The sequence below is a fragment of the Polypterus senegalus genome, chromosome 10 (assembly GCF_016835505.1).
Source record: "Polypterus senegalus isolate Bchr_013 chromosome 10, ASM1683550v1, whole genome shotgun sequence".
Lineage (NCBI taxonomy): Eukaryota > Metazoa > Chordata > Cladistia > Polypteriformes > Polypteridae > Polypterus > Polypterus senegalus.
Genome location: NC_053163.1, coordinates 119,046,846 through 119,073,265, shown reverse-complemented (window position 1 = coordinate 119,073,265; position 26,420 = coordinate 119,046,846). Strand labels below are relative to the sequence as shown.

The window sequence follows — 26,420 nt, the reverse complement described above, 5'->3', positions numbered from 1 at the left end:
CTCACTAATTCTCACCTCCCTTCTTAACCTAGCTTTTTCTACTCTTTCCCATAGCTTCATGCTATGGCTCATCAATTTTATCCTCCTGTAGTTACTACAGTTCTGAACATCCCAATAATTATTAAAAACTGGTACCAGTACACTTCTTCACCACTCCTCAGGAATCCTCTCACTTTCCAAGATTCCATTAAATAATCTGGTTAAATACTCCACTGCCATCACTCCAAAACACCTCCATGCTTCCACAGGTATGTCATCTGGACCAATGGCTTTTCCAATCTTCATCCTTTTCATAGCTGTCCTTACTTCCTCTTTGCTAATCCGTTGCACTTCCTGATTTACTATCTCCACATCATCTAAACATCTCTCTCTCTCATTCTCTTCATTCATCACTTGTGAGTATGTTTCCATCTTTATCCTTTATCACCACTACCTGCTGCACATCTTTCTCAGTTCGGTCCCTCTGACTAGCTAATCGGTACAGGTCCTTTTCTCCCTCCTTAGTGTCCAGCCTCTCATACAACTCATTATACGCCTTTTCTTTAGCCTTGCACCTTATCTCCTTGTATTCTTGTCCACTTTCTGCATCTCTCTCTTCTTAGGATCCTCTTCCTCTGTATACTCTCCTGTACTTCCCCATTCCACCACCAGGTTTCCTTTTCCTCCTTCCTCTGTCCAGATGTCACATTAAGCACCCTTCTTGCTGTCACTCTTAGTACTTATGCTGCAGTTGCCCAGCTGTCTGGCAACTCTTCACTGCCACCCAGTGCCTGTCTTACCTCCTCCCTAAACTCAACCTTACAATATTCCTTTTTCAACTTCCACCATTTGATCATTTGCTCTGCCCTCACTTTTCTCCTCTTCTTCTTGATCTCCAACATCATCCTACAGACCACCATCCTATGCTGCCTAACTACACTTTCCCCTGCCACCATCCATCGCACACCCAACTTGCAGGGCATATGCGCTACCAACATTCACCTCCAATTTCCAGCTTCATAATCATTACTCTGTCTGACACTCTTTTCACCCCAAAACACTTTTGAAATACTGTTCCGTCAGAATAACTCCTACCCCATTCCTCCTCCCATCCACACCATGATAGAACAATTTGAATCCACCTCTGATCCACCCGGCCTTACTCCCCTTCCATTTAGTCTCTTGCATGCACAATATATTAACCTTCCTTCTCTCCATTATATTGGCTAAATCTCTTCCCTTACTAGTCATACTGCCAACATTCAAAGTTCCAACCCTCAGTTCAAATCTTTTTACCTTCCCCCTGTCCTTCTGCCTCCGGACACATCTCCCCCCTCTTCTTCCCCTTCTTCGGCCAACAGTAGCCCAATTTCCGGCAGCACCCTGTTAGCTAACAGTACCGTTGTTTACCCGGGCCTTGACCGATCCGGTATGGAAATTTGTATAGTTGTCCGCATATTGATCTGTCATAATTTTACACAGGATGCCGTTCCTGATGTAACCCTTCCCATTTATCCACACTTGGGACCAGCACGAAGAAACACACTGTGCCACAGCTGTGCCATCCTAGAACTTCCTTGGTGACTCTTGGCATTCCTGCACTCCTGAACCATTCAGAGGCCTTAAACTGCCAGGTCTCCCAAGCAGCCTCTGTACAGCCTGCCTGTTTACAAGAGGAACATGGGCATGTTACTTTCAGTCAGGGGTTAGTGTGCTACCCCTTTATGGACTCCTACCAGGATCCTTTAACCTCAGTCTTAAAAGGATAGCACCAGTTGGCAAAGATGTCTGATGCCCTTGTGTATGGTCTCATTTTCTCTCTGCATCTCCAAGAGAAGGTTAAGACAACCTTACTAATCATCTGACATCATAGAAGAAGTTTCTGCAATTTCTCTGTATACAATAGTTTTTCTTTCTTGTGCTGGCACCCTTGGACAACGTCAATGACAGGATAAGCCACTCGCTATCAGCCCCTGTCTTCCAACACTGGGTTGCAGAGCTGCTCTTTGCATGCTTGGTGATTGTCATTGTAAAATCTTATAAAATGGGCAAACCATCAGAGAGTACTGAGTAGACCTGAATTTTTGTTAATCCATCCCCATCACTAGTTTTGAAACCATGGGGTAATTGACTTCACATACCTGCCAGGATCCCACCCTGAAAGGAAACACTGACACAAGAGCTTTAAAACTGCAGTACAGAGCACCAGATCTCCACAATGTCCAAAGACAATCATTATTTGCAAAAGAAAACTTACAATTAGTACTTTATTGTGTCTCAAGTACTGCATTTGAACAAAGTGCCAATGCCCTCTGGCATTTACTGTATGGTAATAACAGCTGGCAATGGAGTTACACTTTTCTGTGCTTTGTTTTCGCCTCAGGAGTGAAATCAACACCCATCTTACCAGTCTTGACAGCTTAACATTTAAGCAAATGCTTGACACAGATTCAGGAAATTAATTACATATCTTACTTTCAGGACTTCAGCCAATATTTGGGTTAGGTTCTTCTGTATACCACAATTATTGTAAAATATTTAATGTTTGCAGTGTATAAAGGAAAACTACATTTCTACTGTTTGTATGTCATCAAAAAATATTTTAGAATTAGTTAAAAAAGTTGTGCATTGGTTAGCGTTACTAGTTCATGTATCTAATGTTTTGGGTTTGAGCCCCGCGACTGGTTGCTGTCAGACGTTTTCATAATTCCAAGGGGTTCCAGTTTTCCTCCAGTTTCCCCAAATATGTGCAAATTAAGTCATTTGTCCATTCCATATTGTGAATGTAGGTGTGCCCAGTGATGGACTCAGTCCAGGTGTGTTCTCTGCCTTGTGCCTAGTGCTGCCAGAACAGGCTCTGGCCTACACGCCACTAAATTGGATTAAGCAGGCATGAGAATGTTATATGTCAAGAACAGGGCTGTGTTTTCCAAAAGCATTGTAAAATTAAGGACATCGTTAATTGTATCTTAAGATCAATCATATGCTTTTGAACATTTCTCAAAACCCATTCTAACTAAAATAATTCATTAAATCTTTAGTAATCTACCTACTTCCCAACCCACCCATTTATCACTGAGTGCTTCTTAAACTGACTAACAAACACAGAATAAATTATGTTCACATCATGATACTATGAATATTTAGAATTCTAAAATTTACACTTCAGATTTGTATTTGTAGGGTTATATCTTCTAGTCTAGGCAAAAGTTACCCTGTTTGGACCTGCTGATGCATTTTGCATCTCTGTTTGTTAGTCATTTGTAGAACAATATAATACAATACAGCACTTAACAAACCCCTTGGAACACAAGGTATAAGCATAGCTCTATGGAAAATGTCTTCAGAAATCGCACAGTGGCAAAAGATTTTCACATCATCCTAATTTTTCTTTATGTGCTACTCTGCACAACATTGCTATTACAGAAGTAGTACGCCTGTCCACTGAACACCAGGAAGAGTTGATGGAGGTTGCAAATGTCAGAAGTCCTGATCTTAGAGCAGAGGTTATATACCAGGCTGGTGTGGAGGCTAGATAGATCACCACCACTACCATTTTTGCATTGTAATTTTACTTTGTTTACCAGTTTCTAATTAAAAGAATGTGTTGGCATTTCATGATCTTCCAGTGTTTCATATCTGTTGAGAAATAAACACAGCATGAGTGTTGGAATTTACTAGAAATAAAAAAATAGACACTGCTACAACAAAATCATACAAGTTCCCCTACAACTGGTAGTGTCTGTGGCAGCTCACACCTTTTTATTCATACCATGTATGGTGGCATAATTTGTGATGCCAAACTGTGAAAGATATGTGAATTTTAATAAAAAGAATAATATTAAAATAATTTATTAATCAATTGTGTAGTAAATGTTTTCTTCTTGTTGATATCATTATAACTTTTCATATTATGTGTACATACATTGTGGAGGCACACTTTTGTGGCACTGTGCTGTTTTAACCAGGCTGTAAATGATAATGAAATACTATTCAGTTAGTATGCCTTCTTCTTCCACATACTAAAGTCCATACAAAGTGTTTGCTTCAATATGTGTTTGGCTAGAAAATTGGAATATTAGAACAGCAGAACATTCTAGAAGAGAACAGGCCATTCAACCCAACAAAGCTCTCCATCTACTTAATTCTTCCAAAATAACATCAAGTCTAGTTTTAAAAGTCCCCCTACTGGTAACGTATTTCAATAAGTTTCCAACTATGTCCCCATGTTCTCGATGAACTCATTTTAAAGTAACAGTCTCAATCCACTGGACTAATTCCCTTCAGAATTTGATACACTTCAGTCATGACTCTTCTCAGTCTTCTTTTGCTTAAACTGTATAAGCTCAGCTTTTAATCTTTACTCATAACTCATTCCCTGTAGCCCTGGAATCAGCCTAGTTGCTCATCTGTGGACTTTCTAGCACTGTAATGTCCAGTTGTACAGGGGAATGTATAGGGAGCACAAAAATAGATGAGACACAGCCAATTATTCACAATGGCACAGCGCAGATACAGTACAGTATATGGCTGAAGGGGGAAGAGACTGTCCAGTCTAAGGAAAGCTACCAGCATAAGGCTGAACTGAGGGCAACAGGGCCTAGAAGGTCCCGAGGTGAGGATGGTTTTAAGGTATTAACCTGTATCTTATAATAATGAATACTCAACATTTGCCACAACAATGAAATAAAATACACTTTAGTCAGTATGTTCTATTACCTGTATTATTAAAATAAATTCTTCATACCTATGCTATGTGACTCTGCCAAGCAGACCATTGCTTAATTCTGTTCTAAGACAGAGCTATATTTTCATTATTTCCTTATATATATTTTAAAAGAGGAGCACATGCAGATTTGTAGAATGTGTGCTGTCAGTAGCATTGATAGCCAGCGTGTGAGGTTCTTTATCCTCGGAGTTCTGTATCCTTACTCCCATTTGTCTCCATTCATTCTGCTGAGATGTTTAAAAGGCATCTTGTGTTTTAAAAGTGCCATTTTAGTTGACAAAATCCTGAGTGCATTTGCAAAAAAATTCTTTACTCAGAAGATCTTTCCTCTTCATCTTCTCCCACTTCTGTGTGGGGTTGATATGCTTCATCAACGTTCTCCTGTACCTCCTCACCAGTCAAGCCCTTTTCTTCAGATCTTCTTTTATTTTATACATTCAGATATTAAAACTAAATAAACACCCACTTGCTGTACAGTAGTAATGCTGCATTTATCTGAAAGAACTCACCCAAATGATCAAATTTCTTTCTCACTATCCACAGAGACTTGCTACGTAACCCAAAGTACCAACACAACCTTGCATCCTTCATAGTCTAACAATAACAAAAGTTCAATTCTACAAAGCAAGTAAAAGAAAATAGTTTTCTAATTCTTGCCAAAAAAATGCACTAGTACTTTCATTTGTTTTACAGCTCAGCACAGTTTAAATTCTGAAAGCTGTGAAACAGCAGCATCAGTAAGTGGAGTAGCCACCCCATAGGGTATAGATAGGGTCTATAATTGTTTATAGCAAGGCCTTAATGGTTTATATTTTATTGTTTTGGCTATGTGATGCACCATATCTTGTTGCTCTTTTTTGTTTTTACTTTAGTCTTCCAGATGATCATTTCTGTTCAAGGTGTGAGACATGTCTGAACACCACCAGACAGACACTGCATCTTTATTAAAATACATGTTTTATTTTCTTCTTTATACAGTCCCGCACAGCACACAGTGCTCCCAGCACTAATCACCTTTCCTCCGGGCTTCTTTCTTTTTGCCCTCGGACCGCCTTTCCTCTCTCCACGGGAGCCTTGTCCTGCTCCCACTCCTGACTCTAGCTCCCAGACTGTAGGAAGGCGGGCCCTTTTTTTCTCACCCGGATGTGCTCCAAGTACTCCCTCTGACGACACTTCCTGGTGTGGCGGAAGTGTCGGGAGAGCACTCGGAAGTACTCCGGGCATCCCTGGTGGGATCCTTCTCCATCTTTCTGGGTGTGACGGAAGTAGATAGTTCCCGAGCCCTCTGAGATTCGGGGCGCCCCCGGGTGGTGGCCATGGGCCCCAATGGGCTTGAGCCTCCTCACTGTTCTCCCGTGATCCTCCTCTGATCCAGGGCGATTGGCCCCTCATGGCCCGGAGGATGTACATTTCACCTCCCTGTCCTTTCAGGCGTCCAGCCCCAGCGACTCGCCACAAGGGTTAGCTTAGAGGTACCTGCTGAAGTCTGAAATCTATCACTAGAAAGCAATTTTGTTATATGCAGTATATAGGTAATTGGAGTTTGTAACAGTGTAAGCTCACACTGAGGGCATTAAATTACAGCCCTATTTGTTGTTCTGGCAACACTATTTTGTGTTCTGTTTTTTGGGACCAGCTTAGCATATCCACAGCCATATTGTTTATAGTTGTAATGCCTATTGTTTGTCGAGAGACAAAGAGGTCACGAGACTTATGGCATCATTATGTTTTGTAGCAGCTCTACATTAAAGGAATTAATTCCCAGCGACTTCAGAATCACTGCACCACTAGACTGCTTATGACATTCACACAAGGGCTCATGGGAGGAGGAAGATGAGGCCCTGGATGTTGAAAGGAGACCATAAGAAATCAGATGACAGTGTTGTTACTATATTGCTTTCACAGCATATATTCATACCCGTTCAGTGGATTACAATTAGCAGTACCCTCAAGGATAATAGCTTTTCCAGGATTTATGTTCTGTTTCCTGCAACTGGCTTATTTGTTGGGATTCATCTGGTTTGGGAGTCTTCGTTCACGAAACATACTCTTCCATTGCAAATTATCATCTAGTATTCAATATCATGGTAGGAAAAACTCAGAATCTGTTTCAGTAGACTGCGGACGTGGCAGCTTTTTAAGTTGTCATGGAGTCATATTACCTTTTCTAAGAAAGTTATTCACAGCATCTCACAAAATGGATTTATGCAGAACTTCAAGAAGTGAGAACAAAAATGAGATGCACGGTGTCTAAGAACAATATGAAAATTGTAAAAGATAAAAGAGTAAGCGCACTAACTGTGAAACAACTGCTACTCATAAATCTTAAAACTATAGTCATTCTTGATTAAAAAATAATACGGAATTAACAAGCCAAACATTACCACTGCCAGCCTTTCCCGTTTTTGTGTTTTTTTGAATTCAGGTTTAAAGTTCTATCAAAAACGTTCAATGTTATGAAGCACTCCTTGGAATTCTTCAGCTGTACCTTCTAAATTAAAATAAAACTTGATCAAACTTTCATTTTCATTTCTGAATTAAAGTTTGGCACCAAATGACAATAAATCAGGACAAGGTGTGCTGTGATTTAATGTCATCTCCCTCATAAACAGTTTCATCAGCATAACTCTAGAGTTCATGTTAATGTTTGGAACTTTATTGCTGCCAGCACTGTGCTGACAGTAAATGAAACTATTTTGTTCAATTTATACCTTCAATTAGGCCCTCCATGTACGTCATTTACCGGTAATTGTTGTTGAGTTCCTAATCATATAAAAATAGTTTTTATTTAAATGTATCTTTATAATGAGTATACTTAACTTGTCAAAGTTTAAGGAATTTCATCCTAAATAATAACATAACACAGGGCTTCTCCCTGAGACACCTGCCCCAAATTTCTGCAGTCTGTGCATTTTAAACTAAAAAGACATGACGCTGAGAGAAAGTAACAAGCTAGAATTGCTGTTAATTTTTAATTTTTAAATTTAAATTTAATTGAATTAATACAATTTAATTAATTTAATGGTATTTATTTTTTTTATTTAATTTTAAATGTTAAATTTAAATTGCTGCATGATCGACGCTCCCCTTGTGTTAATGACTTCCACATTACCCCTAACATGAACATTGACAGTTGCTGCATTAAGAACAGTGCTTTCTGTGAAGTCTTTCTTATTCTTTCACTTGATTACGATTATTTTGCCTTTTTTCCATGCAACTACTTGCACCACGTTGAACTTTCACTGACAGAATTCACCAGGCATATTACACCGGTTCCGCTGAACAGTGTGATATGCATCTGTTTTACTATCTGAGTCAATATCTGAAGGCCAATTCACTTTGTCATCACTATTGCTTGTTTCAACAAATGGTTCTGTTTCAGTCTATTGTAAAACTGGCTTTATGGCTTTTCATTTCCTTGCCATTGTGTGTTTTAGTTGAAGGTTTCATCCCACTCATGAATACTAATGAGTTATCATAGATAACAAAAGGCATAGTGATATTCATGATTTTTTTGTTGTATGATGTTATTTTACTCACTAGATGGCATTAAAATATGGTCTTGAATGTTCTTTGGCTTATCCTTGCACATTGGATCGTAACAGCCTATTCTTTGGGGCATTCAAGGTTAACAATTCTACATGTACATTTACATTTATTTTGTTAGCAGATATTTTTATCAAAAGTGACTTACAAAAGAGGTAGACAATCAAGTAGGCTAGAGACTGTTTGTGCAACAAAAGATGATTGCCGTAAGTGAAAATAATTCATACATTTAAAACCAATAAAGCAATTACACTTAAATAGCCAAGAATATAAAGTACTGAAGAACACCTTTTTATTTTCAATTAGACAGATATTCACAAAACGAATAGGTCTTCAGTTGCTTCTTGAATACATTGAGGGAGTCAGCAGTACGGATGGAGGTGGGAAGCCTGTTCCACCAACTCGGAACCACACTCCAAAAGAGTCAGGATTGAAACTTGATGCCACGTAGTGGTGGCATCTCCAGATGCATTCTAACATAAAATTCTGATCCCAAGAGCAAGACAGGCTCAAGGTTAATGCCAAAGAGGCTAATTAAACTTGAATGTGTAAACTAAAGAAGAGCAGAGAGCCAGTTGTTCTGAAAATCCTCCACTATTGGATTAAACCAAAATTCGTTGTCAAGAAAGTTTAAATCAAAACTTTAAACTTCGACGAAAGCCATACTTTTAAAATCTTTTTTCAAGGGACTTTTTCTTCTTTTTTAAAGTCACCTTCAAATGAGGAGCTTCAATAGTCCATCCATTCGTCCATTATCCAACTCTCTATATCCTAACTACAGGGTCACGGGAGTCCACTGGAGCCAATCTCAGCCAACAAAGTGCGCAATGCAGGAAACAAACCCCAGGCAGGGTGCCAGCCCACCACAGGGCACACACTAGGGATAATTAAGAATCACCAATGCACCTGACCTGCATGTCTTTGGACTGTAGGAGGAAACCGGAGCACACCCACATAGACATGGGGAGAACATGCAAACGCCACACAGGGAGGACCTGGGAAGTGAACCCGGGTCTCCTAACTGCGAGCAGTAGTACTACCCACTGTGCCACCATGCTGCCCGCTTCAATAGTCCATTTCCCTTAAATAAGATGCTGTCTAACATGTCTCAGACTATTTTACATGAAGTTGCAACCCCAAATAGAGATATAACCTTGGACACCAAACATGTTATAAAGCACAGAATAACATTACCTGTTAACAAAAAAAGAGAATTGTACAGTAAGCTCTTATCAAGCTTAACCCCCAATGAAAAAAAGCATCGGAAAACCATCCCAACAATTCCAAGAAAAGTCCTCAGTTAATCTAACATGTATCTGGTATCTGGAAGTAAGCTGAAGTATACTCAAAGAATATGACAGCACAAATTCCACACAGATAGCCAACCAAATTATAAACTAAATTATTAGCATCAACCAACACTTCATCCAAAATTATTCCACAATCAGTTTTGTAATGTTTTAGAATGTCTATCCAAATAGGGATTAGAATAACAGAACAATTTAACAAGAGCATGCCATTCAGCCCCACAAAGCTCACCAGTCCTTTTCACCTGAATTTAAAAAACATTAAATTTAAATTGTAAAAGTCCCTAAAGTACCACTCTTAACCACCCTGCTCTGTAATTTTTTCCATGCGTCTAGACTTCCCCGTGTTAAAAACAACTTTCTAACATCAGGGTGAAATCCACCCTTAGCAAGTTTCCATGTGTGTCGCCATGTTCTTGCTTAAGAACTTCATTAAAAGTATCCATGATGACACATTGCTGCATGTCCTCATGTCATTATTTCTTGTAGCATGTTACAGTGAGTCATTCTCAGACTTATGTTACAATACATTTTTGCAGTGTTGCATCTACATTTTATCATTTTTAACACCTCACTCCATCTTAAATAGACCATAAATAGGCCTTTCTGAAATGAACTTCTATCCTAGTTTAAAACTTTAAGCAGACTCAACCAGTATGTTCTGTACACATTATGTACCTTGTTTCATTCATTTCCCTTTGTTACATTTGCAGTCTTTACCGTGCAAAAAAATGTTAGAAATTTTGCTTTCTGTTCTAGCTGTTGTAGGTCTACACTTTTTAAATTATTTCAGTCAGTTTAATTTTTCTGTTGCTACCGGGAACGCTGTTTTTGGAACACCTAATACGGCCCGTTTAGAACGTCTACATTTGCAAACTGACATCTGTTGATTATAGCCACAGTAAACTCGCCATTTGCGTTCTTTTAAAGGTTTCAAAGACAACTTCTATCATCTCTATTTGGCCCACACTGTCCCCATTTCACTGTCTTGTGCCAGTTTCTTTTATCCAGCATCCACTGCTGTCTGGGTGATGTTTGGGTGCTTTAGCATTTCAAAAGATTTACACAGTGAATTAAAGTTCTTCTGCAATCATATGAATACAGAAGTGGAAAACGTATGTTTCTGCATTTTTATGTTTCCAACATGAGGAAAACTGCTCTGGCCTGCTTCTTATACTAGAGTAACCAAAAGCACATAAAGCTGGTTCTAGAGAAAATAGACACTATCAAGAAACTCTGTCTATTGTTAGATTTATAATTTCCATGTACCCTGCTCTCCATTTAGACTGACTTATTCTGCAGCACACTGCTGTTTTTTTCATTGTCACTGTTACCCAATGATGTCAAAGACATGACAAGTATTATGTGCAATATCCCATACTCCCATGACTCTCACTGGTGAACTGAAGTGAGCACAATACATTTCAGCTCTTGTCAAGAAGGCTCACCAGTGTTTCTTCTTTCTCAGACATCTGAGGAGAGCTGACATTTCTCCATCTGTTGTTACAAACCTCTACAGATGCACAGTAGAGTCCATCTTTACTAGCTTCATCATAGTCAGGTAAGCCACCTACTTGGTTCAATATAGTAAAGCACTGCAGATGGTGGAGAAGGTGGCACAGAATTTTACCAGCATTGAGCTGCCTTTCATTCATTACATACATAATGTATGCTGCCCACCAAAGGCAAACTGGATAATTAAAAACCTCAGCCACCCTGCACAGCTGCTTTTCTTATTCCCACCATCTAGCAAACAGTGCCAGTAGATTCTGGGACAGTTTCTATACACAAGTTGTAAAGTTTTTAAACTGTTAATCATAAGAAACAAAATATCTAGTGTACTGTCCAGCACAAATACTAGGAGAGTGCCTCTCAAAGGTAAAGAGCCAAGATTGAGAGTGCAGAGTAACTCGGTTGTTCACATGTTCTGCTCTTCCCTCTGTGAAACAAATGATGAGCCATAGGAGGAAAAGCGACCTTACTTCTAGAAGAGCCCAGACATCCCACCAACTATATAAACAGAAGGAAAATGAGAAGGTGGCTTTCATCATAGGACAAGCCTCTAGAGGAGAAGGATTTTGCCCCAGAAGTAGGATTCAAGCTTAGATGGCAAAATACTGAATGGTGGAGCCATCCTCTTTGTATTCTGTCCTTTTTTTGTTATTATAATTAAATGGAGTACCCAGGGGTCTCCAGAGGGAAATAAGGGGTGCATTGTTCTTCCCACAAGCCATCTAGCTTGTTCACTCTAAAACTTTCAGAGCTACATTAAGACTGGAGCCGTGATCATCACAGAATGAAATGTTTTAATCTGCTGGGATGTCACATTTACTTTTTGGTGCAACTTAGTAACATCATCAATACCACAGGTTCACATAAACTTTAATAAATATTTTATTAGAAAAAATATATTTTATACAGAATATAATATATCAACATTTTGTAGTGTTTTTGTGTTGAATTGTAGTATAAATAAATAAAATAATTGTGCAGTAAATGTCTGTTTTTAAAAACCTTTTTCCCACACAAAGGTTTAATACAGAATTTAAAAGAAAAGAAAAACACACAAATATAAAAACCCTGAAAATCTTTTCAACTGATAAAGCATTTGAGAAAAATGTCACACAGGGCAGAATATTGCACAGGATCCTCTTGTTTTACTGCACTCAAGTTGAATCGTCTCCAGGTGAATTAGGTTTCTATTGTATTTCGTAGTATCTTCTTTCATTGCGACGCCTCCAAATGGCAAACTGAGGAGAAAAAACAGAAAACAGATTTTAACAATCACTGTGCAGCCAAAGCAGAATAAGACCCTGCCTAATTGCAGAGGCTACTTAGAGTGAGCCTGGAGGATTGTAAGGCAAGGTGAGGTAGGGGGTGATGAGCTAATGAAGTACTCAAGAAGAAACTAAAAAAAAATAATATAAGAAATTATATGATCATAATAGATACAAGGTGGTTCTGGTTTTAAAACATTTTTTGTCCCTTTTAAGATTTTGAGTTTTTGCCTTTGTTTGTCACTCCTTGATGCTGCCATAGCTCCATGCACATTAATGTACTGGAGCTTATTAGCTAGTCCATTGACCTTTGTACTGGACTTAAAATTAATCTGTGGCACATAGTTAAAGAAACAGCAGAGGGATTGGAGATAATCTGCAGATATGCAACCTTGTCCTAAACATGTTTCATCAAATACTTAAGGATCCTGTTCATACTCCCATCCATTATCCAACCCGCAATATCCTAACACAGGGTCACGGGGGTCTGCTGGAGCCAATCCCAGCCAACACAGGAATAAACCCTGGGCAGGGCATACACACATCCACTAGGGACAATTTAGGATCGCCAATGCACCTAACCTGCATGTCTTTGGACTGTGGGAGAAAACCCAGGCAGACACAGGGAGAACATGCAAACTCCACGCAGGGAGGACCTGTGAAGTGAACCCAGGTCTCCTTACTGCGAGGCAGTGGTGCTACCACTGTGCCACCGTGCCGTGCCTCCCACCTGTTCATACTTTGCACTCTAAATTTTATTTTAATAGTCTGACAAGTGGTAGAATCCTACAATGCAGAATAAAAATTCAATATGCCTTTGACTTAATTCATATTTAAGTTAAATGAACCATTTTCCTTTTATCTTAATCTATGCTTTCTCTTTCTTTTGTCTGATATTGTTGATTACTGAAATGTAAATATAGCACCAACTGAATTTCCTACGTTAGGTTAACAAAGGTTTTTTTTCATTATTGATTTTAATTAGAAACAGAAAACATTCCGTACAGTCAAGTCAAAATTTAACAAATCAAAATAAAACAACATGAGTAAGAGAGAGGAGCCAGCAACTGAAGCTACTCTATAAAAGGGGCAAGAAAAGAATGGTATCCTTTTCCCTGAAATGGAAGCTTATTCTGAAATGTTATTGATTAGATCCTGTCATATTTTTAAAAAGTTTGATCAGATCCTCTAAGTGAGAATTTGATTTTTTCCAATTTTAAATAGTATAGAACATTGGTTACCCACTGGTTAATAACGTTTACCTGGACCAGGCACTGACCTTGATTAGAGTAATGAAAAGCAGCCACTCCTCTTAAAGGATAAGATTGGTATTTTTCATGTCAAACTTATTTCTTCAAAACATACTACTTGTGCATTTGCAACACAAAATTGTGTTCTAAAATTAATCACTTTTAATAAGTTAAAAAACAAAACATCTTGACCACTCTGGAGCTTTACTAGAAGGGTATGTGGCATGGAGGAAAATGTAAAAACTTACCAAATGTGTACATTTTTGAAGACAAAACAGTTATTGAGTATTGATCTGTGACTTCCATGTTACCAACACAAAATACATCTGGAAATAATCATTTTATCACATATTCCTAGTACAAATTTTCTCATCGGAAGGATATGTTTTCTATTTACTTGTGAGAATTGTCACATAAATACAGAAATAAATTTAAACAAAACCAACTATGTGGCATAAAAGGTTACTGTGATTTGGTCTGTCAGGAGGAAACCACATCATGAAGGGGTGTGTGATTACACAGGAAGACTGAGTGCTGTGCTATTGCAGACAGCTGGTCTTCTTGTAAAATGGCTGGATCTCATAATATTGGTGTGGTTTTCTTTATCAAAAATGACATGCAAAAACTATTTTACAATGTGTGTGTAATCATGAGGCACAGATCAATATGTCTTGGCTTGAAAAATTGACATATTTAGGAAGCTTTTAAGATTTTCCTCTGTGTCCCATAGACTACTATGTAAAATGCTATTGCAAGCAAGATGTTTTTGTTTTTAATTCATAGAAAGCGAATATTTTTAGAACACTAGGGGGCTTTTCTCCCTGCTCACTTTGCTTGCCCACCCCCTCTTCCCTCGGGGCCCGCTACGTTCCAGCCACTTCGTGTCTCTACCACTCATGTTACAAAGGGAGTGGGGGGGGTTGAACGCATGCTAAGGAGATGCGGTCTGATCAGCTGCTATTTTTCTGCTGCTGCTGCTGCTGCCAAGCTGCGTGTTCTGCTTGTTGCGCTGCGCGTTGATCATTTAAAAGCCTGTACAGCAGCTGTCCTTTTGTCTCACTGCCTTGTCTCGCGTGAAGTTAAAATGTCTCTTGCAGGATGTCAAATTGTCTTCCGAGAAGATCGTCTCCTTCCAAGCCTTCCAAGATTTTTTTTATAATTGAGAAATATTTTCTTGTAACAAATGCATATTTTTGTGAAGAAATAACATCAACTTTGAAAATACCAAACTTATCTTTTAAGATTTTAATGCATTAACAAGTGTTTCTAGAATAAGTAAGAAAAGATATTTATAATGTACGAATCTATTGCCCTCAGCCACATGTTTTATCTCAGCTTACAGGACTTCAGTTTCCCTGACCTTATCAGACAGCCTTTGGAGCATCAGAAACCCTTGTCTTTTAACATGTGTTTTTTTAAGAAAAATTAAGATCACAACACCACACCTTAAAGAACAAGCACTCTGTGGTTAAAATGTGCACCACTTGCTCTCTTTATTTTGCTGAACTGGAAAAACTTCAACCTAACCACTATAATGTAATGGGAAAATGGTGTCCTCTATCACTGAGAATTTGGAAAAAAATTACAGTTACTGCAAACACTAACCAACTTAACTTTCCATATTGAACATGTTTTCATATTCTTTCCAAATTTTTATTTCTTTGTCTTGTTAATGTAGAAGGACTTTGAAATATATCTGTATACTGAGGCACTTATTATGCAGTCTAAATGTATTTGACACACAATTATATTCTATATATTTAACTGAAATTTTAAAATAAAAAAATGTGGCATGAGTTAGCAGACACCGACACCAGATGCAGGGGTACACAATCCCATTCTCTGGTTCTTCTTCTTCATTTGGCTGCTTGCATTTAGGGGTCGCCACAGAGGACCATCCGTTTCTATTGATCCCTGACTTTTACAACATTTTCTGCCACACCAACTGCCTTCATGTTCACCCTCACCACATCCATAAACCTCCTTTTTGGCCATCCTCAAACCTCCCAAACTATCTCTATGTAGCCTCTCTCACTTGATCACCAAAAAGTTGTACTTGTGTTGTCCCTCTCATATACTCATTCCTAATCATATCTATCCTTGTTAGTCTGAGCAAATATCTTAGCATCGTTGCAACTCAGCCACTTCCAGCTCTGCCTCCTGTCTTTTCATCAGTGCCACTATCTCAAAACCATACAACATAGGTGGTCTCACTACAGTTTTATAGACTTTCCCTTTCACTCTTGCAGTTACTCTTCTATCACAAATCACTGCTGTTGCTCTTCTCCACCCAGTCCACCCTGACTGTACTCTCTTCTTCACCTCTATGCTGTACTCTCTGTTGTTTTGGACTGTTGAACCAAAATATTTAAATTGATCTACCTTCACCACCTCAGTTGCACCCTTCCACTACTTTCCCTCTCATTCACGCACATGCACTTCATCTTACTCTTACTGATTTTCATTCCCCCTCTTTGAAGTGTGTACCTCCACCTCTCCAGGTTAATCTCAACCTGCTGCCTATATCTCACAATGACATCCACGAACATCATAGTCCACAGATACTCCTGTCTGGCCTCATCTGTGAACCTGACCATCACCATTGCTAACAGGATCCTTGATGTAATCCCACTCTCACCTTCAACCAGACTGTCACTCCTACCACACTCCTCACCACAGTCACACTGTCATCATGCATATCCTGCACCACCCTCACATACTTTTCTTCTACTCACGACTTCCTCATGCAGTACCATAACTCCTCTCCTGGCAGCCTGTTTTACGCTTTCTCTAAGTCCACAAATACACAATGCAATTCTTTCTGACCTTCCCTGTATTTCTCCATCAACACTCTTAAAACAAACATTGCATCTGTAGTACTCTTTCCAGGCAGGAAGCCATATTGCTGATCACAGACCACCTCATCTTCTCTATGTATAACATTCATCACCCTTTTCCATATCTCCAGGGTGTGGCTGATCATCTTTATACCCCTGTAGTTAATGAAGCTCTGCACAATTCTCTTATTCTTAAATATTAATACTAATATACTTCTTCTCCACTTCTCAGGCATCTTTTCGCTTTTCAAGATTTTGTTAAACAATCTAGATAGAAACTGTACTGCCATCTAACCTGAACATCTCCATGCCTTCACTGGTATATTGTCATGGCCAACCGCTTTTCCACTTTTCATTCTCTTCACAGCTTCCCTCATTACAACTTTGCTGATCCCCAGTACTTTGTGATTTACTGTCTCCACTTCACCTAACCTAAGTTCTGTCTTATTTTCTGTATTCATAAGTTCTTCAAAGTACTCCTTCCACCTTTTCAACACACTCTTAGAAAATTTACTTCTCTTTCCTTTATCACCCTGACCTGCATATTCTTCCCCGCTCAGTCCCTCTGTCTGGCCAATCGGTACAAGTGTTTTATTACTTCTTTTGTGTCCAGCTTCTCATATAGCTCAACATAAACATTTTCTTTAGCCATTACCACTTCTCAACTCACTTTGCACCACATTTCTTTGTACACCTGTTTGGTTTTGTCATCTGTCTGGTTCATCCCAATTCCTTTTTGCAAACCACTTCACCTTTCTGATTTTCTGTACTTCCACATTCCACCACCAGGTCTCTTTGTCTTCCTTCTTCTCTCAAGATGTTACATCAAGCACCTTCCTAGCCTTACCACTTCAGCTGTGGTGTTCCAATCATCTATCGTGTCTTCACCCCCACCCAGAGCCTGTCCTAACAGTCTTCCTCTTTCAATTTCCACCACCTGATCCTAGGTCTTATTCTCATCCTCTTCCTCTTTTTCACCTCAAAATTCATCCTACACACCACCAATCGATGCTGTCTAGTTATACTGTCCTTTGCCACAACCTTTCATTCTCTAATCTCTTTCACATTACATCTCCTACATAGGATATAGTCCAACTGTGTGCACCTTCCTATAATGTTATAAATCACTCTGTGTTACTCTTTCTTCTTGAAATACAGTATGTATTCAGCACCACCATTTCCATCCTTCAACATTTATCTTCTTAACACCATACTCCTCATTACCTCTGTCCCCTTCACCAACATGCCCAATACGATCTGCTTCAATCACCACTCTTTCTTCTTTGGGTATACTCTATACCATTTTGTCTAATTCACTCCAGAAATCTTCTTTCTCCATCCATGTCACATCCCACTTGCTTAGCGTATGCACTGATGACATTTAACATTATCCTGTGATTTTTATCTTTATACTCATCACTCTGTCAGACATTTTCTTTACCTCCAAAACACTCATAATATACTCTTCCTTCACAAGTACCCCTATGCCATTTCCCTTTTTGTCCACAACATGATAGAATAGTTTGCACCCAACACCAATGTTTCTGGCCTTACTTCATTTCCACTTGGTCTTCTGTGCATGCAGTTCATCTACTTTTCTCTGTTCTATCATATTGGCCAGCCCAAAATTCAAAGTTCCAACTCTGAATTCCACACTCTTTCCCTTCCTCCTCTCCCATTGTCTTTGAACCCCCTTTCCCTCCCTAGTCCTCCTTTGCTTTCTTTGTCTAGCAGTAGCATAGTTTCTGCTGATACTCTGATGGACATCAGCCTTTGGTGGCTGTCATTGGTAACCTGGGCCTCAACCAATCCAGTAAGGACATTCTCATCAGCATGTTTGATTTGGCACAGGTTTCATGCTGGATGCTCTTCCTGACATAACCCTCCCCAATTTACTTGGGCTTGGGACCAACAGTTAGACCATACTGGCTTGAGTAACCCCGGTGGTTGGATTACTCACATTCTGTGATACATGTCTGATTGTGAATCCACATTAAAATACCGCATTCAGGACAAAATGGAGAAAGCACTGAAAGCATGGGAAGAATATTTATACTCCACAAACAATGTTCTGGCTGGGACTGAAAACTAGCAATCAGGAATTGTGAAGCAAAGTATTAGCTTCTTGATCATACTCATAAAATATGTTATATTTGACTGTTTTTCACTAACAATAAAGTCTTACCTGTACGTAGCAAAGCAGTGGCAGAAGGATTAGGATAAACAATCCCAGCACGATAGTAATAATTGCCCAAAAGGGAATATTTTGAGAATTTGATGAAGAAGGAATACTGTAATCTGTAATAAAAGGTATAAAAGGAAATGGTTTAATTTTACATATTTTTTATAAATAATTATAATCTATGTATATAATAATTGTATTTGTCCTCTGCCAATGACATCCTGCTTTGACCATTTTTAAAATGGAAACAGTATAATTGACTTGAAAGTCTTCAAAGCAATAAGGTGAGTGAGAGTTGATGAAAAAATATCCCAAGTTACAAAAGTAAAAATATCAGAAAGTGAACATTTAGCACAAAAGAATGGAAATAGGCAACAACATACTACCATGACATAACCTTCTAAATTAAATTTACAGTCACAGTGGGCTGGTGTATGTCCCAGCAGCAACAGGCACAGGGCAATAACCAACTCTGGACAGAGTAACAGTTTATTCTAGGCACTATAAATTAGTGACACCAGTTAGTCTACCCCACATGCCTTAGGAGGTGGAGTACTTGAAGGAAAACCCATTGAGACAAAGGGAAATGAGCGAGCTGTACACAGAAAATGGCATGAGGAAACTCACACAGGCACAGAATTAAAATTAAAATTAAAATTACACTTCACTTTTGATCAACTTATATTGATCAGTGATTCATATATCATGGATGAGAAGCTTTGTAGTCACAACTTGAGATTTGTTAATTAAATTTGTTTAACATTTCTGCCTGGCAACTCATCTCTCGGCTGCTGAATTGATCCCTCAATTTATAAGTCAGTTCTGACAATAAAATAGCAAGCAAAAATCATCAGCTTTTGCATATACTATTGTTGCTATATGAAGGTGCTCAGCCACATAGCCATACATAAAATGAGATTAATCTTATTTTTGTTTTCCATTAATATGAGAAAAACAGAGTTACTTTTAATGTCAGACATAACCAAGCAAATCATACCTTTAACTGTCAAGCTGCCTTTTCTCAGCTGATAGATGCCTCCCAATAGTGTCACGTTATTGGTTGCATTTATAAAGATTTTCTCAGCTTTTACGGTGTCCACACATATTTTCCCATTGACAGTTTTGAAAGAACAACTACTGCTTACTATCACAGATCCTGGACTGCAAAAAAAAGAAAAAAAATCAGACTCCAAATCTAAAATGTCACACAGAAACTAATCAATTACTAGAGGAAGTAAGTCATGTTACCCCAAGGCTGAATTATCACTTCGTTTTCTTTGCTTCCATAGTTTGGTTGGAACAATGGAAGTTATAACCAGCAAATTGACTTGGTTAAGGTGAGGCAGTTATGTATTGTATCACTCGTGGGCACATAGGGCTCTAGTGATTGCAATTCCTTGCCGCTCCAAGGGTTGGTGTTGTGTCCTAATGCCATTTCACTTCCTCCCTTTGCAGACCAGAAGATTGACAACTGTAACACCACTTATGTCAGTTCTGTGTCCACCTGGTCACACCGCTTCCTGCCAGAAGGACTTAAAACCAGGAGATCCATCACTATCTTGAGTCAGTTCATATTTTGACTTACTTCTGAGAAGATGTTCTCACGATTATTTTGAAATTGTTTTTGTTGTTTTGTCAACAATTATATGGGGTTCACCATTTGGTGTCCCAGCTCTTTATGATCTCTTTTGTATTTTGTTACAATTGTTATGTTGAAGTGATTTTTGCACTGTCGTTACAGGACAGGATAGACTGATTGCTATGGACACTAACCACGAAAGGAGATGGACCTATCAAGATTATGTATTAGGCTTCTATACTCAAATGGCTCAATAAACTCGACTAAAGAGAATGTTTTGGGGATTTTCGTGTAGCAGGTACAAAGAGTTCTTTTGAGTTGTTTTGCTTAATTTCTTCAAAGCGCATAGCTGCAGCTAACGGACGTGTTGCGGACATTTGTATTTCAGCCAGGATTGGTCTCATTTTTGAGTTATTTATTTACGTTAATGTTAATTTTGTTAATTATTTGCATTATTACTTGTTTTTGATTATTTTCCTTAGTCTTTGTTAAGTGTCTTGTGTTTTGTGAGTGTTTCACCAAGAGGCAAGACCACCAGCACATTAGGTAGATAGATAGATAGATAAATAGATAGATAGATAGATAGATAGATAGATAGATAGATAGATAGATAGATAGATAGATAGATAGATAGATAGATACTTTATTAATCCCAAGGTGAAATTTACATACTCCAGCAGCAGCATACTGATAAAAACAATATTAAATTAAAGATTGCTAACAATGAAAATATAACAGACAGACAATAATTTTGTATAATATTAACATTTACATAACCCTCAAGCCCCACACCCACCCCACCCGGGTGGAACTGAAGTGGAGGAATGATCTCCTCAGTGTGTCAGTGGAGGAGGACAGTGACAGCAGTCAGGTCGCTGAAGCTGCTCCGCTGTCTGGTTACTATAGTATTCAGTAGATGCAATGGATTTTCCATGATTGACAGGAGCCTGCTCACGCCCATCACTTTGCAACGGATGTCAAACTGTCCATCTCTGTGCCTAAAATAGAGCCTGCCTTCCTCACCAGTTCATCCAGGCTTGAGGCATCCCTCTTCTTTATGCTGCCTCCCCAGCACACCACCGCCTAGAAGTGGGCGCTCACCACAACCGTCTGATAGAACACCTGCAGCATCTTATTGCAGATGTTGAAAGACACCAGCCTCCTAAGGAAATATAGTCGGCTCTGTGCTTTCTTACACAGCGCATCAGTATTGGCAGTCCAGACCAATTTATCATCCAGCTGCACTCCCAGGTATTTCTAGGTCTGCACCCTCTGAACACAGTCACCTCTGATGATCATGGGGTCCATGAGGGGCCTGGTCCTCCTAAAATCCACCACCAGCTCCTTGGTTTTGCTGGTGTTTAATGTAGGTGGTTTGAGTCGCACCATTTAACAAATTCTTTGATTAGTTTCCTATACTCCTCCTCCTGCCCACTCCTGATGCAGCCCACGATAGCAGTGTCATCTGCAATCTTTTGCACGTGGCTGTGACTGCCCTTAGCCATAAAAGTAAGGGTTTCCCATCATTCCTGGCAATAAGTCAATAAGTTTACTTGTGTTCTTTTGCAGCTCTTGTGTTTTTGTGATATCTCTGCTCTGTTTTTCGACCATTCTCTGAATTACTGATTTGGGACATTGTTTACATTCGATTATCTTATTGTTTTGGTCAATTCCTATTACCTTTTTGCTCCACTGAGCTTTAGTTAAAGACTATTTTGGAAGAATAAATCTTTTTATTTTATAAAGATCTTGTGTTTGCCCTTATATATAGCTGGCGTTTGATTATATTTTTCCTCTAATTTTGGGACTCTAGGTTTATAAAAAAATTAAAATTGTTTATTAATTATTAATCTCATTTACCAAGGACACACACTGCTACCATTATGTGGTCAGTCTAGTAATTCCCACAAAAAGCTGCTGTAAGAGCTGAGTCACATTTTCTGAATCAGAAAAGATGGCCTTACCTGTGAAATGTTCTCAATTAAAACTCATTTTGAGTGGGGACACTAGTAGTTGGTTAGATGAAGGGTGGCTCAAAAGGACTTGAAGGGTTATGTCTATCAGTGCAGAGGTAGAGGTATTGTTTGTAACACACAAACCATCAGTGCATGATTGTATTTGTAGGATTACTGCATTCTATTCCAGTGGGGAGGATCACCACTTTTCTTATACAAGATGCGGAATAGGGAGACACATTGGCTTTAAAAAAATACTAAGCAGTGCTTAATGTATTTAAAACATGGATAAGAGAAACAGCTAAAATGCCTTTGCCATAATGAGGTTTTTTTTTTTTTTAATCCATCAGTTGAGTAGTAATATGCATTTTCATAAGCTTGAGATTGAAAACTATTTCCAGATTTCCAATTTCATGGAGCCGAGTATCTACTAGGGCCATTTAAAATGACTACAACCTGCTCAGATAAACAGTATCTACCAAATTCTTAGGAAGAGGGTGCTCAAAAATGTGTTTTCAATGCTCTGTTTAAATTCTGTTCTTTTCAGTATGTCCATTCATAAGTAATGCTCATGAAAAAGGAATGTTTCAGATTAGTTTGATATTCCCAGTTTTTAGTAGCACATGAGTTTTTAATCTCAGTGTATCTTTGATATTCATCAATGAATAGAATACCTTCATTGTAAGTAAAGGCTACTGTGCTTTCAGACTACAACAGAGATACTCTAGCACACAATGCCCAGAGCATATGACGATGGTAGCAAAGACAACAAAGGGTGTCACCTCTAAGACTAAGGTATCCAAATTCTCAGGAAAGTGTGGAGTTTGTTATAATTTGATATGCAGAGTAATTAGTTATACCTGAACCTCCACCTTCCTAGTATAACTGAGTTTAGAAGGACAACTTTAAGACTAACACCACAGAATAACTTCAGATGCTTTACAGCTGGTAATATTAAATTAAGGTAATCTTTAAACAATAAATTGATTTATTAAAACAGGTAAAATGTAAAATGCTAAAAGTTTCCAAACTCTGCAAATGAAGAAGACATTATTACCTTAGGTCTAATATTGAGCATGATTGGAAGTAGCCTTTTGCATCGCTATTTTGGTATACCTGGTTAAGCTGTAATAAAGAATTTATTGTTAGTTAGTTAGTTATTTGTTTATTTAATTAATAAGATAGCATTGAATCATATTAATTTTACTGAAGCAGTACATTTTTATATAAATATATATACTGTATACATTCCACAAAGTCTATACCCGATTGGCTTTGCACCTGCTCCCCACATCTTTGCCATTTGCAGTAAATAAATAATAAATGATTATAGCTTTACAGGATATTGTATTTCATTTTTAGAATGCCTGATTTATTTGGGAGCTTTTTGGAGCAATTTTCAACATTTTACTTAATTGAAAATTAAATTAATTGAAAAATAAATTTTATTTATTGTTCCAATTTATCATGCAATATTTAATGCTACATCTCTCAACCAAGGATGTTTTCTTCTAGCTGCAGATCGCTGCAAATACACTACATGATAACATATCAGCCAGACAGGCAAAACTGGTTTAAAAACAGAAGAGGGGAACCGTTAGAAACCCCTGACCAAAAGAGAAAGATTTAACAAATTTTCAAGAAACAAAAGCAAAATGGAATCACATTTTGGATTTCAATTGCTAAATTTCACATTTTCCTTTTAGGAATGCTGTATTCTTAAAAGGTAAGTGTGAAATTTAGCAATTGAAATAAAAAAAATATACAAAAAAAGTAAATAGACCAAAGAATAATAAGAAAATGAACTTAGAAATTTAAAATACCCAAATAGAAAATCCAAAACTCAACAACCAAAAGAAGTGGTAACATCAGTGTTTCAGTAAGGGACTTAATCCTCTCCCCCTAATATAAAAGCTGAGTCCCCAAGGTCCAACAAACAGTGCATGAGGCATAAAAACTGTTATATTGCTGTTTTGTCTTAAATTTATTTCTGCCTATTTATGTAATCATCCCTTCTTTTGTGTACTGTTAGAGCATTTTTGAATTCAAGGAATTAATCTTTGATTTTACTTTCTCATTATGGCTTTATGAAATGATTTTTGTATTTTTATTTTTACCATTTCATTGCAATATTAGTTCTTTTACAGTTACAGCCATTTGCTTACGTGATGTTCAGGTTACAGCTGGTTGTGCGCAGTTTGTGACATCATAGAGGCAATGGGATAAAAGGTCGTCAATGTCTGAGATAACGAATAACACTAATACTCTTTACAGTTCAAAAACTCTACTTTTGTTGGTACTTTGTTAATGAACCTCTTTGCTTTCCTTTTTTGACGTGGATTCTTTGATTCTCATCTACAGATTTTATTATATCGATCTTTTAAATTCCTGTCCTGTCTAGACACCATCCTAACACTCGAGCCTTGGAGATGCTATCCTAAATTATTCAAAATGCCTGACATCTTGTTCATTCTTACACAAAGTGAAAACAAACTACTTAATAGCAGTAAATGCAATCCAAGTTGCTTACCAGTGTAGTGATGTTAGCTTCTACGTCTTTGTATAGAGGGGAGGTTTTCACTCCTAAGTCACTTGTAAAGTCCATATTTGTAATAGTGAAGTTAATGTTAAATGATTTGTCTTCACTTGCGCAAACCACAATGTCAGATGTTGTTATGAAAGCAGAGGGGTTCAAAGTAGGGCCTGAAGAGTTAGAAAAAATAACTATTGAGATTGTTAAGATAATCACATCCTGTAAAACGTCATATTCAGTCCCCAAAAGTCATCCTAATATTTCCAGATTGACTTCACAAATGGGCTCTTAACCCACTTTTGGAAACTTTTTAATTGGTTGCAATTAGAGTACTTGATATTTATCTGGTTTTTTTTTAAGATCATGTATTTGTTTTTTTTTTTTCCATCTTTGTTACTTCTTTATATATTCTTAATATTATTGCCTAATTTTATTTGTTTCTCTTTTCTTATAACTTTCTCTTTGACATCTTTGGGTTACATTATTTGCATGAAAATGTGCTTTATAAATAAATGTTGCTGTTGTAAAGAGAAAAAGGAATTACCATTATGTGAAAAAGTAGGTACACCCCTGGAGACTGTCGAATTTTTCAACATATTTGAAGAGACAAACAGACTGTCATTCAAACAGTGCCTGCAGAAAACGTTGATAAACTTGAACAAATAATGCATAAAATTTAAATGGTGTATTCATACTCATAATCTAAATAAACAGAAGTGCTGATTTGTTGCTTAGAATAAAGTAAGTACATCCAGACACTTATCACCACTTCAAATCCATAAAATTAGAATCAGGTTTTTCAGATTAGAACCTTCTTTGGAAGTACGCTGGTGGAACATGTCTTATTTTAACTGCAGATATTTAGACTTTGATGTTCTCTTTGGTACTGGTGTTGTAACATCATGATAAGGTTAAAAGAGCTCTCTAAGGCCCTCAGAAAGAAGGTTGTGGTTACCTTTTGAGTCTGGCAGAGCGATTTAAAAAGCTCACCAAAGTTTTCGAAATCAGTCATTCCATTGTAAGGAAAATTATTTACAAGTGATAAATGATCTACAAGTGACATGGCTTTCAGACCGCTGCTGTTTTGTCCAGCACAGGCCAGCCCAGTAAATTCAGCCCAAATGCTAATAATTTGATACTAAAAGAAATTTCCAAGAACCCTAATATTTCATCATGACATCTGCACATAACTCTTGCAAACAATGTTGGTATGGTGCATGGTATCTAGAATCAGAAAGAGATTGCACAAATTTGACATGCAAGAGGGGTGTGTAAGGAAAAAAAGTCTTTTTTGTCCGAACTAAACTTAGAAACAAAAGTATAATTTGTCATTGAGCACATAGGTAAATGCCAGGCCTTCTGAAACAATGTGATCTGGAGAGATGAATCAAAGATAGAATTGTTCAGTCACAGCAACAGTAAAAATATTTGGCACAAACCAAACATGGCATTTTAGGAGGAGAATGGCATATCATCTGTTAGGCATTGTGGTGGAAATGATATGCTTTAGGGTTGCTTTGCTGCCTCAGAGCCTAGGCAGCTTGCAGTGATCAAGTCAACTATCCATCCATTTTCCAACCTGCTGAATCCAAACACAGGGTCGCAGGGGTCTGATGGAGCCAATCCCAGCCAACACAGGGCAGGAAACAATCCTGGGCAGGGTGCCAACCCACCGCAGGACACACACAAACACACCAAGGCCAATTTAGAATCGCCAATCCACCTAACCTGCATGTCTTTGGACTG

The 26,420-nt window shown here is 38.1% G+C and overlaps 1 protein-coding gene across 5 annotated transcripts in view; it reads right to left on the bottom strand.

The window, feature by feature from the left end:
- Positions 1–12,087: 12,087 nt before the first annotated feature.
- Positions 12,088–26,420, bottom strand: part of LOC120537492 (serine-rich adhesin for platelets-like) — a 41,793-nt gene continuing 27,460 nt past the window's right edge. For 3 of the 5 annotated variants that reach the window (XM_039766470.1, XM_039766465.1, XM_039766469.1), the window contains 5 exons: positions 24,672–24,844; positions 23,199–23,266; positions 19,605–19,768; positions 18,611–18,723; positions 12,088–12,311 (listed from right to left, as the gene is read on the bottom strand). In XM_039766470.1, the coding sequence (XP_039622404.1) occupies positions 12,261–12,311; positions 18,611–18,723; positions 19,605–19,768; positions 23,199–23,266; positions 24,672–24,844 (569 nt within the window). In that variant the 3' untranslated portion in view covers positions 12,088–12,260. Of the gene's footprint in view, positions 12,312–18,610; positions 18,724–19,604; positions 19,769–23,198; positions 23,267–24,671; positions 24,845–26,420 lie in introns of those variants that run through there. The other 2 variants (XM_039766467.1, XM_039766468.1) reach the window with 2 other exon arrangements.